Source organism: Tetrahymena thermophila, assembly GCF_000189635.1.
Source record: "Tetrahymena thermophila SB210 genomic scaffold scf_8254600, whole genome shotgun sequence".
Classification (NCBI taxonomy): Eukaryota; Ciliophora; class Oligohymenophorea; order Hymenostomatida; family Tetrahymenidae; genus Tetrahymena; species Tetrahymena thermophila.
In genome coordinates, this window is record NW_002476370.1 from 757,623 (window position 1) to 773,667 (window position 16,045).

At 21.9% G+C, this 16,045-nt stretch overlaps 4 protein-coding genes across 4 annotated transcripts; 2 read left to right on the forward strand and 2 right to left on the reverse strand. All coding sequences in view use genetic code 6, as the record gives it.

Annotated features, from left to right (window-relative positions):
• Window positions 1–606: 606 nt before the first annotated feature.
• TTHERM_00284080 (hypothetical protein) lies at window positions 607–3,828 on the forward strand (the record flags this gene model as incomplete). Its single annotated transcript, XM_001018263.2, has 8 exons — window positions 607–1,171; window positions 1,286–1,588; window positions 1,670–1,891; window positions 1,949–2,187; window positions 2,355–2,459; window positions 2,584–2,714; window positions 3,293–3,439; window positions 3,609–3,828. 8 exons carry the CDS (start codon window positions 607–609, stop codon window positions 3,826–3,828), a joined length of 1,932 nt encoding a protein of 643 aa, XP_001018263.2.
• Window positions 3,829–6,137: 2,309 nt separating this feature from the next.
• Window positions 6,138–8,069, reverse strand: TTHERM_00284090 (hypothetical protein; the record flags this gene model as incomplete). Its single annotated transcript, XM_001018264.2, has 1 exon — window positions 6,138–8,069. The coding sequence occupies exon 1, from the start codon at window positions 8,013–8,015 to the stop codon at window positions 6,138–6,140; it is 1,878 nt and encodes a 625-aa protein (XP_001018264.1). The 5' UTR covers window positions 8,016–8,069.
• Window positions 8,070–10,267: 2,198 nt separating this feature from the next.
• Window positions 10,268–10,666, reverse strand: TTHERM_000284109 (Tim10/DDP family zinc finger protein; the record flags this gene model as incomplete). Its single annotated transcript, XM_012798176.1, has 1 exon — window positions 10,268–10,666. Exon 1 carries the CDS (start codon window positions 10,541–10,543, stop codon window positions 10,268–10,270), a length of 276 nt encoding a protein of 91 aa, XP_012653630.1. The 5' UTR covers window positions 10,544–10,666.
• Window positions 10,667–12,096: 1,430 nt separating this feature from the next.
• TTHERM_00284110 (ab-hydrolase associated lipase region protein) lies at window positions 12,097–13,248 on the forward strand (the record flags this gene model as incomplete). Its single annotated transcript, XM_001018266.1, has 1 exon — window positions 12,097–13,248. The coding sequence occupies one exon, from the start codon at window positions 12,097–12,099 to the stop codon at window positions 13,246–13,248; it is 1,152 nt and encodes a 383-aa protein (XP_001018266.1).
• Window positions 13,249–16,045: the final 2,797 nt, after the last annotated feature.

The following is a 16,045-nucleotide window of genomic DNA, read 5'->3' on the forward strand; positions in this document are numbered from 1 at the left end:
TTACACTTTTAAACTATTTTTAATTTGAAAATTGAAATTTAATAGTGTTAAATTTATTTTAAGTACACTAATTACATTGTAAAAAAATTAATTTTTTTATTTGATTGTTAAAAAAGAATGCAAAAAAAAAAAAATTATGATTTTCTATGCTATTTTTAACAATTAAAAATTTATTTGAAATTATTTTTAGTTTTAAAGTGAATTTTCTTAGAATTGAAAAACTTTATTTTAAAATATTTTTTTAATTTGATTTTTTGGAAAATAATTAAAATAAATAAAAACAAATCTCATATTTATTGAGAAATTTTTAAAAATTTGTACTTAAACTCATTTATTGTAAATAAAGTAGTTTTGACAGCTTGTCATCCTATAATTATAATGTTATTTTATGGCCACAGCTATTCCAATTAATTAAATTTTAAAAATAATTATTCTCTCAACAACGAAATAATAATTGGCACCAATCAATTAAACAATATCAATAGTAGAACTAAATCATAAAATCAATAAAAAAGAAAGAAACACAATATAAAAATTCAATTTTTAAGCAATCAATAGTTACGATAAATAGGTAAATACTATAAGATATTTGAAATTTATAAAAAGATGATTAAAAATTTCTTCAATAATTTACCACCTGTTAAAGATTACTATTACTCTTAGTCTAAAAGTATCAATAATAGTGATTCAAAATAATTATCTAAAATAAATAAAAATAATATTTCCACAAACGACTCAAAATTTGATTAGGACTCTGTTATTTAGAGTCCTTTAAGTAAGAGCAATGAAAGATTATTTCAATCTTTTAGTAGTTCCTAAAGATCATTCTTTTCATCACTTTAGCAAAGCTAATCTGGTTTTAGTAAAAGTAATGATGATTCTATGAGATCATTTTAAGATAAATACATGCAATCTTTTGTAACAGAGAGATAAAAAAGAATAATTAAAATATAAAAAACGTAAGAATAAAAGAATAAAACCCTCTTAAACTTCTCTTAATTCAGTTAAGAAGAAAGTGAAGTTACTTATGAAAAAATAAATATAGTGAATAGGTTAAGCAATTCTATAAGATTAGGTGGTTAGTTAAACAAAACAAAATCAGATACAGCATTCTAAATTAACTAAGAAAGTACCCACACTTTTAATCAAAAATAGCAAGAACAACACATAAGTAATTAAAAAAATTAGTTAAAATAAAATTAATTTCTGCAATTTACTTTGCAATTAAAAATAATTTTATTATTTAGAAAATAAATAGTTTTTTTAATCTACATTTTTTATTTAGATTTAATTGAAAACATAAAGCAAACAATTGAAATTACTCCTAAAAAATATATTTATGCAAGAATTAACATTTCGAATTAGCAACTTCCTCTTAGATTCTCTTGTGAAAGTGATAAAGAAGATTATTCAATTTATTTTAGCTTTTATGACTAATATCCAGATAAAAATAATTCTATCACTATTCCAAAAAAGAGAAAATCTCATCTTTATAAGGTTGGAAATGAAACAATTCAAACTAAGTACTTTTATTTCAGCTTCTACTCTGAAATTAAAGTTTAAGTTATCTTAAAGGTGTGGTTTAATGGTATTTTATTTTTAATTATTATGAATGAATAAGTACTCCCTTTTTCATTTAATATAAAATTTTATTATAAATACATGATAGAGAAAATATTTGAAAGCTTTAGACATACAAAGGAGTCCAAGATTGGGATAAAGGCTTAATAAAAAGAATTTTAAAGACAATTAATGAAAAAAATTATGGATGATAAAAAATTGTAAATTTAAGAAAAAGAGAAAGCTAAATTTATGATGCTAGAATAAATCAGGGAAGAAAAGTTTCAAGGATAAGAAGTTGAAGAATAAATACTCAGATTTTATTTGAACTGTAAAATTATTTGATAACCTAATTGATTTGCTTAATTGTTTACTACTTTTATTAAAGAAAAGCTAAAGGAATAGTAAAAACAGGAATATATAGAAAGGAACAAACTGGTTATATAAAATACCCAAGTAAAAGGAATGTGGGAAAGTAGAGAACAGAAATAAGAAATATTTTAATAGCATAGAAAGAAATTAGAAGAAGCAAAATAGCGATATTAATTCATATAAAGCTTAAATTTCAAAAATAAAGTTTAAACCATAGTTTAAAAATAAATCCAAAAGTAAATAACTCTAGACTAGGTAAACAATTATCTATTTATTTATTTATTTATTTATTTATTTATTTATTTATTTATTTATTTATTATGACAGTTTAGTATATTTGCCCTTTAAATTTTTAAATTATTTACAATAAACTTTACATAATTATCTATTCTCAAAATTAATTTCAAATTAATATTTTCAAGGTTAAATAGCAGGTTAAAGAGAAAAAAATTTAAGAAACATGTTTGAAGTGGCTGTAAATTTTGAATTTGATCAAATTTATGAATTAAATTGTCCATAGAGTATAAGTAAATACCAATCACATTTTAGAAAATATTACAGTTTATTTACTTTCTTTAATGAATTCTTTATCCTAACTATAATTTTTCTTGCCTTCAATTAAATATGAATATAAATAAATAAAATATTCAGTACAGTAAGATTCTCAAAGTTTTCAGCACCAAAAATAGGTAGATCAGTCAGAAAATCAAAAAATAGCATCAAATTTCTCTTATAAAAGAACCAGAAAGTTACCATTTAAGAATGTTAGTTAATATCAAAAGGTAAAATATTTATAAATGCTTTTTACTTTACATTATAATTTTTTAATAATCTTAAATTTAATAGGAGCTTGAATCTATTTGCTAAAACTGTTAAAACAAAATCTAATTGGAGTGCAAAGAATTTAATATTTTAGTTTATTAAAAATTCATAAGACATATTAATACTTGGATAAATTTAGCAAAAATCCTAAAGATTTATCTAAAAATGTAATAATTATTTTAAGATTTATAATAATTATTTATTGAAGTTAATTTAATTGTTTTTAAATTTTTAGTCAAATTTAACTTTTTAATTTTTAATTAATACATTTTAGTAAATATAATTAATAACAGCTACAAGCTTTTATAATTTAAAAATATTTACTACCTGTATAAATTCTTATATTTTAGCAACTTTTTAGTCCTTTATTTTTGATTTAGATAGCATATAAAATAAAATTTTTAAATTAAAAAAATTTTTTCAACATGTTAAAAATAAAAATATGTATTAGATAAAGATTATTTTCTAATAAAATATACTTTTTATTTTAATAACTAGTAATTGTCATATAGAATTTCTTTAGAATTTAATTTTAAAGGAGGCTCATGATGGTAAAGATTTTATTTGAAAAGGGTTTAGAAAGTTTAAAATAGTAATAGTATCAGTCAAAAAAGCTTGTTAGAGGATAGTAAGTTAAACCAAAGATAGATTTTTCGCTCCTTCAGTTTATCATTTATCTAAAATAGTAATTAACTAACTGATTTTCTATAAAATTATTTGACATTTAAAAAGCAATTTAAGCTTAAAAGGATATTGAAAAATATACTGAATAAAATGTATCATTTTTTCAATGAAAAAAATGTCAAAAATCACATTTTTATTTTTATTTATAAGCTTATTTTATATTTAAATAGATCAGCAAAGAATGGAATTTGCAAGAATTACATATATCGCTAATTAAGAGATTTAAAAATGAGATTACGTGAAGCAAGGAATTAGAAATAAGAATATTAAAACTCTTTAAGGCATCTTTATCTTGTTAAAGAGAGATAATAACTGATGGATATATTGTTATATGAATTAGAATCATTAAAAGAAAGGTATGGCTCTGAATAAAAGATCAGAATTTCTTGATTTGTAAAATTACCAATTAATAAATAAAGTTAAGTAATTTAGTATATTAATTTTGTAAAAGAAAAATATATCTACCAATTTTTATATACAATTAAAGTATTGTTTGTCTATTCAAGTACCTTAGAACTAAATACCTAACACATATAAATTTGGCCAATTTTAGCAAATTTAATAATTTAAGCAATAAATTTATATCTTGTTATTAAGGTTCGTACCTGTTTCTATTTATACTTACAAATTTATCAAACAAAATAAAATCATTTATTTATAGTTTTCTTCTTTAAAAGTTTCTGCCTATCACATAAATTAAACTATTAGCTTATTTAAAATATAATAAAAAAATGAGATTTATGGTATGCTATTAGCTTTTATCATAAAAATTTAGTTAATTTGTAATTATGAGAGTAAGCAAAAGTAATATAATTATTTAAAATTTGAAATATTATACTTAAAAAGATTATAAATAGATTATTTTAGTAATATGATGTACTTTACATTAAATACAATAATCTATGAACTGGAAACAATTAGAAAAATAAAACCTCACCGCTTATTGGTTCAAGTAGTATTTTTCTTAGATTATTAGAAAAATTTGCCAATCAATCAATGCAATATTTTTAAATTTAAAATTTAAAGGTAAATTTCTTAATTTTACCTTTTTTACTTTTTAATTTTTTTATTATTTTCTATTTTGATTGGCTTTTTTTAAAAAAATTGTGAATCAAAATAAAAGCAAATAATTAATTTTGATTATTTGTGTTAAAAATAATATTTTTGGGTAAAAATAAACTAATTGAATTAAATGCAATTTTCAAATTTGTTTTTTAAGCATTCGAACTTAGAAAATAAATTATCAATTTCTATTTTTAAAGTAGACCTGAAATAGATAGAGTTAATATTTTTTAAAGACAACATTTCAAAACTAAATCAATCAATCAATCAATTTGGGTTGGTTGGTTTGTGTTAAAAATTTTAATTATTTGAAAATACCCTTTTATTCAAATTTTTCTTTACAGTAAGATTGAATATTTATTAAAGTATTAATTTTTGTTAGTTAAAAAATATTTCAATGTGCATACAATATTTGTAAAATTTTTTCTCCAATATTACTAATTACAATAAAAAAATAATTCATATTATTAAGCATTATCATATGAAAAATTATTTTAGCTATCAATATGTCTTTTATATTTAATTCAAAAAAAACTATTTAGAATTATAGTAAATATTGTTATCTTTAACGATTGTTTATTTGAATGCTGTTTGATTTTTTTAATTATTTTGAAAGTAAATTAAATACATAAATTTTGAAAGTAAATTAAATAAATTTTCGAGTAACAAATATTTTAAGATAAGAAGAGTACAAAAATAGATTAAAAGAGTAAATTTATTTTTTAAAACATTTAGAAATTCAGTGGCTAAGAATTTTTTGGAAAAATGTTGTGGTAATATATTTTAGGGTAAATATTGCTTGTTAGAAAAATGAAAGAATTATAAAATTGTAAACACATAATGTGATTGATTTTTTAAGGTTAAGGAAATATTTGAAATAGGTCGATAAAGATTTATAATGAGAAGTTTACTTAATAGCGTTTATATATATAAATTAGAAACATGAAGGTGAAAAAGAGAGCATTAAAGATATATATTAGATTAAAGTGATTAAGATGAATTAGAGAAGAAGTTATTGATTTCATTTCAAAGTTTATAATTAATTTGTGAAATTTTTATATTTTCTTTTTATTGTGAGATAAATTTTTCTTTAGGTAATTGATAAATAAAAGTTAGATTTTAAGATGGATCTATGGATAGATCGAAGGACTGATAGTTGATTGGTTTGTTAAATTGAATGATTATTATTTAAATTATGAAAAGTTTTTTTTTAGTTAATTTATACATATATAATTTATTTTAGATTAGGCTGTATTTAAATTGATTCTTATTCTTTAATATAATGAGAAGCAAACTCAGCTTGATTATTTTATTTATTTAATTAGGATTCTTCATTTATTCTTTTATTTTTTTGCATATCTATTAAATAAAGATTTTATTAAATCAAGCTAGCTATGTTTTTTAATGAAAAGAATTCAGCCTCAAAAGTAAATTTTTTCTTAAAATTATGGTTTACTGACTATTTAAATAATGTGTGGATTTAAATGCTTTATCTGTGCAAATAACGCATTACTATCAAAGTATTTTGTAAATATTCAGTTTATTTTTGTTAAGAAGTTGAGATCTGTTTTAATTTAGTTTTATGTTATATATTTCATTTTCTAAGATATTCTGTGTAACAAATACAATTTGGTTCCTCAGAATCTCCTAATAATAACTCCTTAGTTTAGTGATTAGATGCCTTTTAATGCCCTTTGAGTATATGCTTATCTCATATTTTATCTTTGGGATTAGTTTTATAATTCCAATGACTTGGAAGAAGAGCTTTTACAACTTTTCTTTTTTCCTTCTAAACTGTTTTCGTTGCTTTCACTAGCCATAGGTTCAGACTCAGAGTCTTGGTTTTTATTAGAGTCTTCCTGGTCTTGGTATACACCAAGCATGTTTGAATTCTATACTATCTGGCAACAGAATCTCTTTATGATATTAATGTATTGTATTTTTTCGCAATTTATTTATATGAAAGAGGAGCAATCATTCTAATCAAATTAATTAAGGTCTAAATTGAAGCACAATTTATGAAGATAAATAGAGAAGGGACTGTGGATTAAGTATTTTAAGGTACGCTCATTCAAGTGAAGGAAGAGCAAATTATAGTGATCATGAGAGAAGAATTCTGTTTTCTTATTGTAGTTTTTCATTTCTTTAGTGGATTGCTTGAGACGCATTATTAATTTTAAGAGAATGCCGTGAAGGTATTGAGGGACATCTAATTCGATTAAATTTTTTTGCTAGAAAGTAGCTAACAATTTATACATAAAGAGCTTGTTTAAGTTGTGGAACTTAGAATTGACTTTTTAAGGATTTCCTTGGTTATCATCTTCCTTTCCGTTATTAAGGTGACGTCTATTCTTTCTGTATTCTTTGATTTTAGAGAAAACTATATCGTCATTTTTGCAAAGAGATTGCTTGAGCTTGAATTATTTTCCGTATTAGGGAGAAAAAATTAGTTCTCCATTTTGGCAGAAAGTTGAAGTCTGCATTGTTTTAAGGGCTTCTTCAAGGTCTTTACTGAGTTAGTAAGAGCTTAAAGGTTGCTCTATGTTGGATTCATCACAATCACTGCTGAGGAGCTAGTGCTCAATTTAGCTTTAGCTTTCCATCTATTCGTCTTCTTATTAGAAATCGTGGATAGCCTCTTGTTTGATCTTAGGGATAATTTGAGCGCTTTCATTTGCTGAGAAAGTTGTGGAGCGAGATGTAGATACAGAAGAAGAAGTAGGATTGTTAATAAGTTTTAAAGATGTAGTCAGTGAGGGAGTGCTATAATTATTGCTATTAATATTGGATAGTTACTCTTTTTATTAATTCGAGTGCTCTACTTTTTACAATTCATTAATAGAAAATTTAGCGCAGCTGGAGTAAATTTACTAATTCTATACAGTATTGTTGGAATTCAAGTGATTACCTTAAATGTGCTAAAATTCTAAAGGTTATTAGTATTGTATGCCGCAATTCATCTACTCTCTTTATTACTGTTGAGGACTTTCAAGAACTTAGAGGGTGTTCTAGAAGTGAGCTTGTTATTAATTTATTAATTGTTAATTTTACATTTTTAAGAGATCATTTTATTAATTATTTAAGCCATTATTTAAAAATACTGTGGAAAAGCTGTCACGATTCAAATTTACTTGCTGTTATTGCATAGGGAAAAAATCAAATTCATTATTTTCATAGACTTATTACTTTTAGTTTTAAGGAATTAATATTTGTAATTAACCCATTTGAGGGGCTTGGCTCATAATTTAACCATTTTAGACCCATAACTAAGGTTATTATTGTTGGTTTTAAAGTTATTACAATTATTAAAGAGTAATTTATTAGGCAGGTTAGGCAATACTGGGAACAAGAAAATTTGTTTAAAGGCAAGAAGCAGGGATTATTAAAGGAGTTAATCCGCAACCTTGGCTTAAGTATTAGGATAGAAGTGCCTATTCGACTGGGTATTATGAAACTAATTGATATGAAGGGTTCAAGTTAGCTTAAGGATTGTTAATAATAAATTATGGATGCATTTTATTTAGATTATCAAATTATAATTTTTTAATAATTAATTTAATTATATAATTAATTTATGAAAGGTGCTTAAGATTTATAATCTTGTTGATGTATATATAACGAATTATTAATTACTAACCAGTTTTTGGTTTTTGTTTTATGATTATTTATTTTCCTATGGGATGGATTATTTGATTTTGCCTTATGTTTATTAATTTCAATTTTTAATTATTCTCTACCCTAAAAATTAGACAGAAAATCAATAAATAAATTAAAAAATTAACTTCTTTGACTATTAATTATAGTTATTAGTTTGCAAATATTTTTATATCTGTGAAAAAGTAAATAAGTGCATGAACGTAGAATACATTCAAAAAATTTACTTTGTATTTCAAACTTTATATTCCAATTATCGATTACTGATGACTATTTATAATTTCAAGTGTTTCAATCAAGGATTTTCTTTCCATCTTAAAAAGAACTACCAAATAGGGTTATTTTAGCGTAAGAATTTATCTCCTAGTTTTGTGTAAAGAAAAATTTAGCCACAGTTTGAGTTACCCGAAAATAAGACAAATCATAATTTATTAGACTGAATTATTTTTTTGTAAATGTGCTCATATTACATCAAAAATTAAATTAGTTTATAAGAGCCAACCCGTTCATCAGCTAATTATTAAATTATTAGTATATCTTTCATTTAATCTTTGTTTTTATATTAAAAGTATTAAATATAAAATTATAAATTGAAACATAATAAACGTTTCCTCGTAAATCACCATATTTCAAAGCAAAACCAAATTTTTGCTTTAAAATAAGTACTGAATTACTTTAGAATTAAAGAAAATAGAGCTATAATTCTATACATAAAGATAAACAAAATTTACCTAAAAATGCAGTTGCAAATAATGTAAGAATCTAGATAAAGGCCTATTTAAATAAAGCAAATCTATTTTAAGATTATTTAAAAGCAGTTCTATTTAAAGCTTCTAGCAAGTCATTGTATGTATCGCATATAACTTGATATGGGTTTTTTACGCAAATGAAAAAGCTATGAAAATGAAATTAAATAATTAATTAAAAATATTTATATTTAATATTTGATTATCAATTCTTAAGTAAGCAATATATAGATATATTTGCGTTATTAAATTAAGTTACTCCACTTTTAACATTACTAATAATTAAATTATTTTTAAAAAGAGCAGTTAGTACTTGTTAATAATAATTATTAAATAGAGAACTTATGTTCAAAATATAAACATCAATTCGAGCGCCTTTTCATTCATGTTTAGTAAAATAAATTAACTCTTTATTATTTAGGATTAAGCTGATGCTTTTTTATTGATATCAATGAAAAATCCTAAAGAAAGAATTCTTGAATTAAAAAACTTCGCTAGAAAGGGAGATGCTAAATAGGGATTTTTAATTCATTCTTACTATTAAAATACGGAGCAATTTTGCATTATTTTATTTAGATTATTTATTTTGACTCTAACGTATTCTAATAAAAAATGAAATAAAAACGAGGCAAACAGGATTTACATTATTTAAAATTAGAAGACTCAGGTTTATATAAAATTTAATTAATATTTTTGAATTAGTTTTCATTAATTTAATCAATATAAATTATAAAAGAAAGTATTTAATTAATTCATATTTTTTTATAAGTCAATCAAGAAGGTGAATAAAGCAATTCTTTAATTAAATATATTAAATACTGATGAATAAATATCAACCGAAATGAATGAAATATTTTTGAATTTTACTATTAATGTCACACAGTAAATCTTAATTTCATTGGTAATCGTAAATACTGAATATAATAATAAAAAATTAATTAATATATAATAATATATATTTTAATTAAAAACCCTTAACTCTATTTTTCAATTGTTAGTTTCCTTTATTTTTAATAAGAAAATTCGAGAAGAAGGACTTTCATTCAATTTATAAAGAGAAAGCAAAAGCAAATATAAAATCTAATAAATGAATAATTTTTTCAGCATGCGCTAATAAATATAAATGGATGGATGCTATTCAGATTTTCTAATTAAAATATTTAAAATCAGCTATTTACTTAGTTACTTACATAAATATAAACAAATACTTTACTTTATAAATAGTCATTATAAATATTATTAATTTTACTTTTTTTTTATATCTATAAAATGGATTATATGTTGATTGATTATTAGTAATTATTACAGCAAAAAATTTAAAAAATACATCTTTTTCATTTCGATATTCTTTAATCTAAAAGCTGTTTTCACTTTTAATTTTCTAATGCTTCTCTGAAGCGAGCTTGTTCAGTAATAACTTGCTGTAAAGAGCCTTGCTTTTAAATAAAGCATTTATTTAAGCATACTTTTTCTTAATCTGACAGATCAGGACTTTTTAATTGTTTCAAAATGCATTTTTCAGTACAATTTTTGTAAATAGCCTCTAAAGTTAGCTCACTAACATTAACTATCAAATTCTTTAAATATTAATTTTACTATTACTTATTTATTTTTTGTTGAAGTAAAAATTCGTTTTAAGACATCTTATTTTTTATTAGTGGAATATTCTAAAAAGGATACAATCTTTTTAAGCTTTATAATTTGAAAATTTATTAATTAAATTATTTATGATCAAGTATGCTTTATTAATTGATTGATGGATGAGTGATAACTAAGCTTTTTTGGGTCATAAATCTGTACTCTTTATTTATTTAATATATTTTTTATATAATTTTATTTCTACTTCAAATTTAATTTTGAATAATTTATTTATTATGCAAAAAAAAAAAATTCATTTTAATTAAAAAATTTTAACAAAATAAATAACCCTTGTAATGAGCATATTCATTGTATTTAATAAAGTTAATAATAAAAACAAAAATTATATTTTATAAAATATTATTAAATACTTAAATAATGAAATTAGATATATTTTTTATCACAATTTTAAAAATTATATTTGAAGTGATAAGATAATTTAACGCAATTAAATATTTATTAAATTAAGCCAGCTATTCTCAATAAAAAGTTCTTTTTAATTAGGCCAGCCTAAATATTTTTAAATGTAGCTTTTATTTTTGGACAAATTAAATTAAAACATAACAAGTAAATATCATAATATCATCTTTAATCAAAGTTCTTGAATCTGTAACATTCAACATCATTTATATGTTCACTGCATGTAAATTTAGTAAAATAAAAATATTTCCTTAAAATACTGAAAGCAAATATCCGTTCAGTAATTTATTTTAAACATATTTTAGGGTAAATTTAATGTTCTGGCTTGCATATAAATATTTTAAGGTAAGCCACATAATTAGTCAAGGTTCATCAGACATTTTTGTTTTTTTCATAATTAAATCTCTTAATTTTTTTTGATATAAATAATTAATAAGAAAACAAATACTTTTTTAAAAAAATAAACAAAATTGATAGTAAATTTCTAAAGTTAAAATAAAATATTTTTTTCATTTTATCTTTATATTTATGGAATTCTTAATAATAATTAGGCTTTATTCAACGCTTATTCATTATTGAGTAAATAAATTTCTCATAGTTTTTTCTAGAAAATCTCCTTTTCTATTTTACACTTATAGAAGCCAGCATTCTCTTTATCTTTTCTTAACGGAGAAAAAAAGATGGTTAGAACCTTATTATTTAGTTGTATATCAAAAAAGGAATCTTTTGAAAATAACATATCATCAATAACTAAAAAAAATATTTAAAAAATTGAAAGTATGAATGAATCTATTATGATTAAGTGATTGCTTATAAAAATGAACGAACTCTACAACAAATAAAAAATATTACTAACTTAAATTAGTTTTGATAATATTTTGAAATTTGTTGAATTAGCAGGAAGGAAGGAGGGAGTTAATTGATATAACGAAAAAGATATTTTTAAAAATGCCAATGATGTGGATAGATTATTACATATGAGATATATTTATTTTGACAACATATCTTCATTTACCTATTTATTGTATGCAAGGTTATTAGTTTAAATATATTTCTTTTTGTTAATTTAATAAACTCATAAATAATTATATTTGAATAATTAATATTCATTAAAAATCACTGTTACTTTTAGAGAACTATGAAGAAGTTTTGCTTGTATTCTTTTCTAGGATTTTTGATAGCCTGTGTAGCTGTCTACTTTATTGACACTGAAGATGAAATATTTTGGCTAAAACCTTTTAGCGAAAGGATGGAAATCTAAAATTATCCTCATTAAACTCACTTTTTTATAACAGAAGATAAATGGAATATTACCATTTTCAGAATAGCTGCAAAAGGTTCTCACGAAACAGCTTTCAAAAAAGGCTATAGAGCGAAACCCATTATACTTATCCCTCAGCTACTGAACTGCGTAGACTCTTATGTCATCAATGATGAGGAGTTATCTCCTGCTTTTATTTTGGCAAATGCTGGATTTGATGTTTGGCTTGTTACTAATAGAGGTTCTGAGTATTCACCAAACTTAGATAAAGTTGAAGAAGAATATTCTTTCCACGAAATGGGTTATTATGATTTACCTATGGCTTTTGAATACGTTCATAATATAACTAATTAGAAAGTAAGTGGTTTAGGTCACTCTTAAGGCGCCAACGTCATTTTAGTTGCTCTTTCTGAAAAAAGATTAAATTATGTGGATAAAGTCTTCATTATAGCTCCTGGTACTCACATAAAATCTGCTTCGTATTTTACTGATTGGCTAGCAAAATCAAATCTTCCAGAAGATTTATATAAGTCTTAAAAATAAGTTGGAAGCAAAACAAGATTTGGAAACAAAATGAGTAAATACACACCTTTTATTTCTCGTACAATAACACTATTCTTTTGTGATGGTTGGGAAAGCGAACTCAACATGAAAAATGTATTTAGAATAGCTTCCCATGATTTATAGCCTACATCTACCAAAAACTTATTGCATTGGGCTTAATTAAAGAGACTTGGAGGTTTCTTTAAGTTTGATTACGGAAAGGAGAAAAACTTATAAATCTACAAATAAGCTAATCCACCAGAGTATGATTTATCTAACATAACAGAAAGTATTCATATTTTCCATGGTATTCACGATATCTTAACAACTAAAGAAGAAATGATGGAGTTATACAATACTTTTAAAAATGGTAAAGCCAAAAATGTAACATACTAAGAGTATGAAAGATCTGGTCACATAAGTTTTGTGTTAGGAAAAAGTGCAGAATACACTAAGGATCTCATAAGAATCTTAAATGACGACTGATTGAAATATTCAATTACCTACATACTGATTGCTTGATTTGTTGGTGTAAATGTTTAAATTTGTAGTCAAATTGATTAAGTAATTAATGTGTATTTATATAGTTAAACTTGAATTTATGTATGATTTGCGTTTAAAGTAAATTAGGATTTTTTTAATTATTAATAAAAATATTTATTTTAATTAAGATAAAACAAATAAAAGTGTTGATTAATTCTTCTAAAACGATAATAAATTTTTATTTTTCAATTAAATATTTCTGTGTAACAAAATTTGATTTCTTTTTTTAATTATCATACTTCCTTCCTAGAAAGTCTTTCATAACTTTCTGAAAAAAAGTTAGTCACCTTATAACTTACAAACCAAACAAACTAGAATGAATATCAGATATATTTGATTTAAATTAAGTAAAGTAATAAAATTCATACATAGTTAAAATTTGTAAATAGTAATGTTTTGTCTACTAATTAAGATTTACAGAGCCATTTTTACTTACTTACTTGCCATCCTCTAGATCTATTAGTTATATAAATTATAACTTAGCTAAAATTTATAAAAAAATAGCCTCTGATTCAGTTAACATCATGATAGATTACATCTAAATAAATTAAGTATATTGGAAAGTATAAAACTAATATACCATTAAAAATTATTGAATTTTGAAAGAATAAAAATAAATGAGATTGATACATTTTTCAAAAAAATAAAAATTCATAATAAAAATAAGCTACTAATTCAGTAAAAGATATTCAAATAATTGAATTAAAGTGATGTATTATTAGTATTGTTATACTTACTTTTTCTAATGAAAATAAAATTAAAAAAATCTATCATTCATCAATAGCAAATATCAAATGGATTAATTGAATAAAAGAATTCATTAAAATAAAATAATTGGTTTATAAATTTGAAGTTATTTAGAGGATTAGTACTTAAAATCCAATTTCAAAAATAGTAAAAATCATTGAATTTTTAGATAACCAAAGTGTCAGCAAGTATTGTAACAAGATAAATGAAGGGGATAAATAAAAATATTTAAAAATAGTAAAAATTCAAATTAGAAATTTTTTGTAGTCATTAATTAAAAACGTTTTTGTTGTAAATAAAATAAAAGTTTTAACAAATAATTGTTTTACATTTTATCTTTATAAGGGTTATTTCTCTTTATAATAAAAGTCATTCTCAAAATTTAAGAAAATTTACTTGAAATTGTATTCATTCTTAAATAATTTATAGGCTTAAATTATTTTTTATATATTTTAAAGCCTAAAAAAAAAGTAATTTTTACAAGTTGATAATATATAGAACAACAGATATAATTTTAGGTTGTGTAAAGACTTTGAACAGCCATCCATATATTTGAAATGAGAATTCTAAGTTATTTAATCAGGTGGTCAGAAAGAAATAGATTATTTTTGATACAAAATTTATTATTTTTTATTCAAGAATTAATTAATTTATTTATTTGTCTGTAATTGTTATTTTTACTGATTGATAATTAATTAGTTGTTAATAAAAAATCAAAGGGGTAGGTTTGTATTTTTAATTTTAATAAGCTTAAATAATTTAGTAATACACTATTCGTTTAATTTACCCAAAAATTAATTTTAATTTACAATTATCTATTTTAATAGTTTATTAAAGAGGTGAGGTTACAAAGAAAATAAATATTATTAGAAAATATGTTAAAATAGTCACAAGAAACTTACGTACTATTTTTAAAATACAATTACCCTTATGTGATTTACTCTTAATCAATGTATTACTACCTTATTTCATAGTATCAATTTTTTAATTCAATAAATGAATAAAAGTCTTTCAAGTTAAAAAGCAAAATACTTGCTTAAACATTAAGCAAATTTTTACAAATTATTTTAAGAAAGCTTTTTTTGGTAGTATTTGTTATATTTTTTGAATTTTACAAGAGTTATGCATTTTATTACATCTAAAAACCACATTGTTTGCTACTTTCTGATTTTATTAAAGTAAATTTTTCTTACTGATAAAATTTATAAAATATAAATAAAATTGATATAAAATTAATAAATCTATTCGGAATCTATAGTAAATAATGTAATCAAATTAGTTAGATAAGCATCATAAAATATATAAAAGATTTTATAACATCAATTCATCTGCTCATACTAAATAATATACAATCATATGATTTTATAAGTAACTCATTATTTCAAAATTAAATAAAATAATCCAAGTAATTTTTTGTTTTCAAAATATTTTTGTGACATAATCTTTGCGTTTCACATATTTTGAATCGCTTTGATGATTTTTTAGCAAAATTAAAAATGAAGCCGATTTGGAAGAATTGATTTTATTTTAGTACTACTTCACTATAAAAACTGATAAATTTTTATTATCTTACAAATAAATTAAATTTATTTTAAGGCAAATAAAAAATAACGAAAAATAAAAATCTATAATTCTATTCAAAATACAATCTAAATAGTTAGAATAGCTTTCAGTAACTGCAAGAAAGAGTAGTGGGAGATATATAGACTGTTAAATACTTTATCTTAATACTAGTTTTAACATTTCAAATGAAATCTTTCGTTTTATCTTAGCAAAATATATAGAGTTTTTAAATTACTTTTAATTAAGGAAAAAATAAAAAAAGGAAAATTTCATTTCAAAAAAACACTTATTGCAATATATATTTTAAGAAAAATTTGCTAAACAATTAGCAAAGTAACATATTTAATATTTCAATGAAGAATTATAAACATTTGTAAATATTCAACATAGTTTTGAGTATTTATTTCAAATCTCACTAATTTGCTTTATT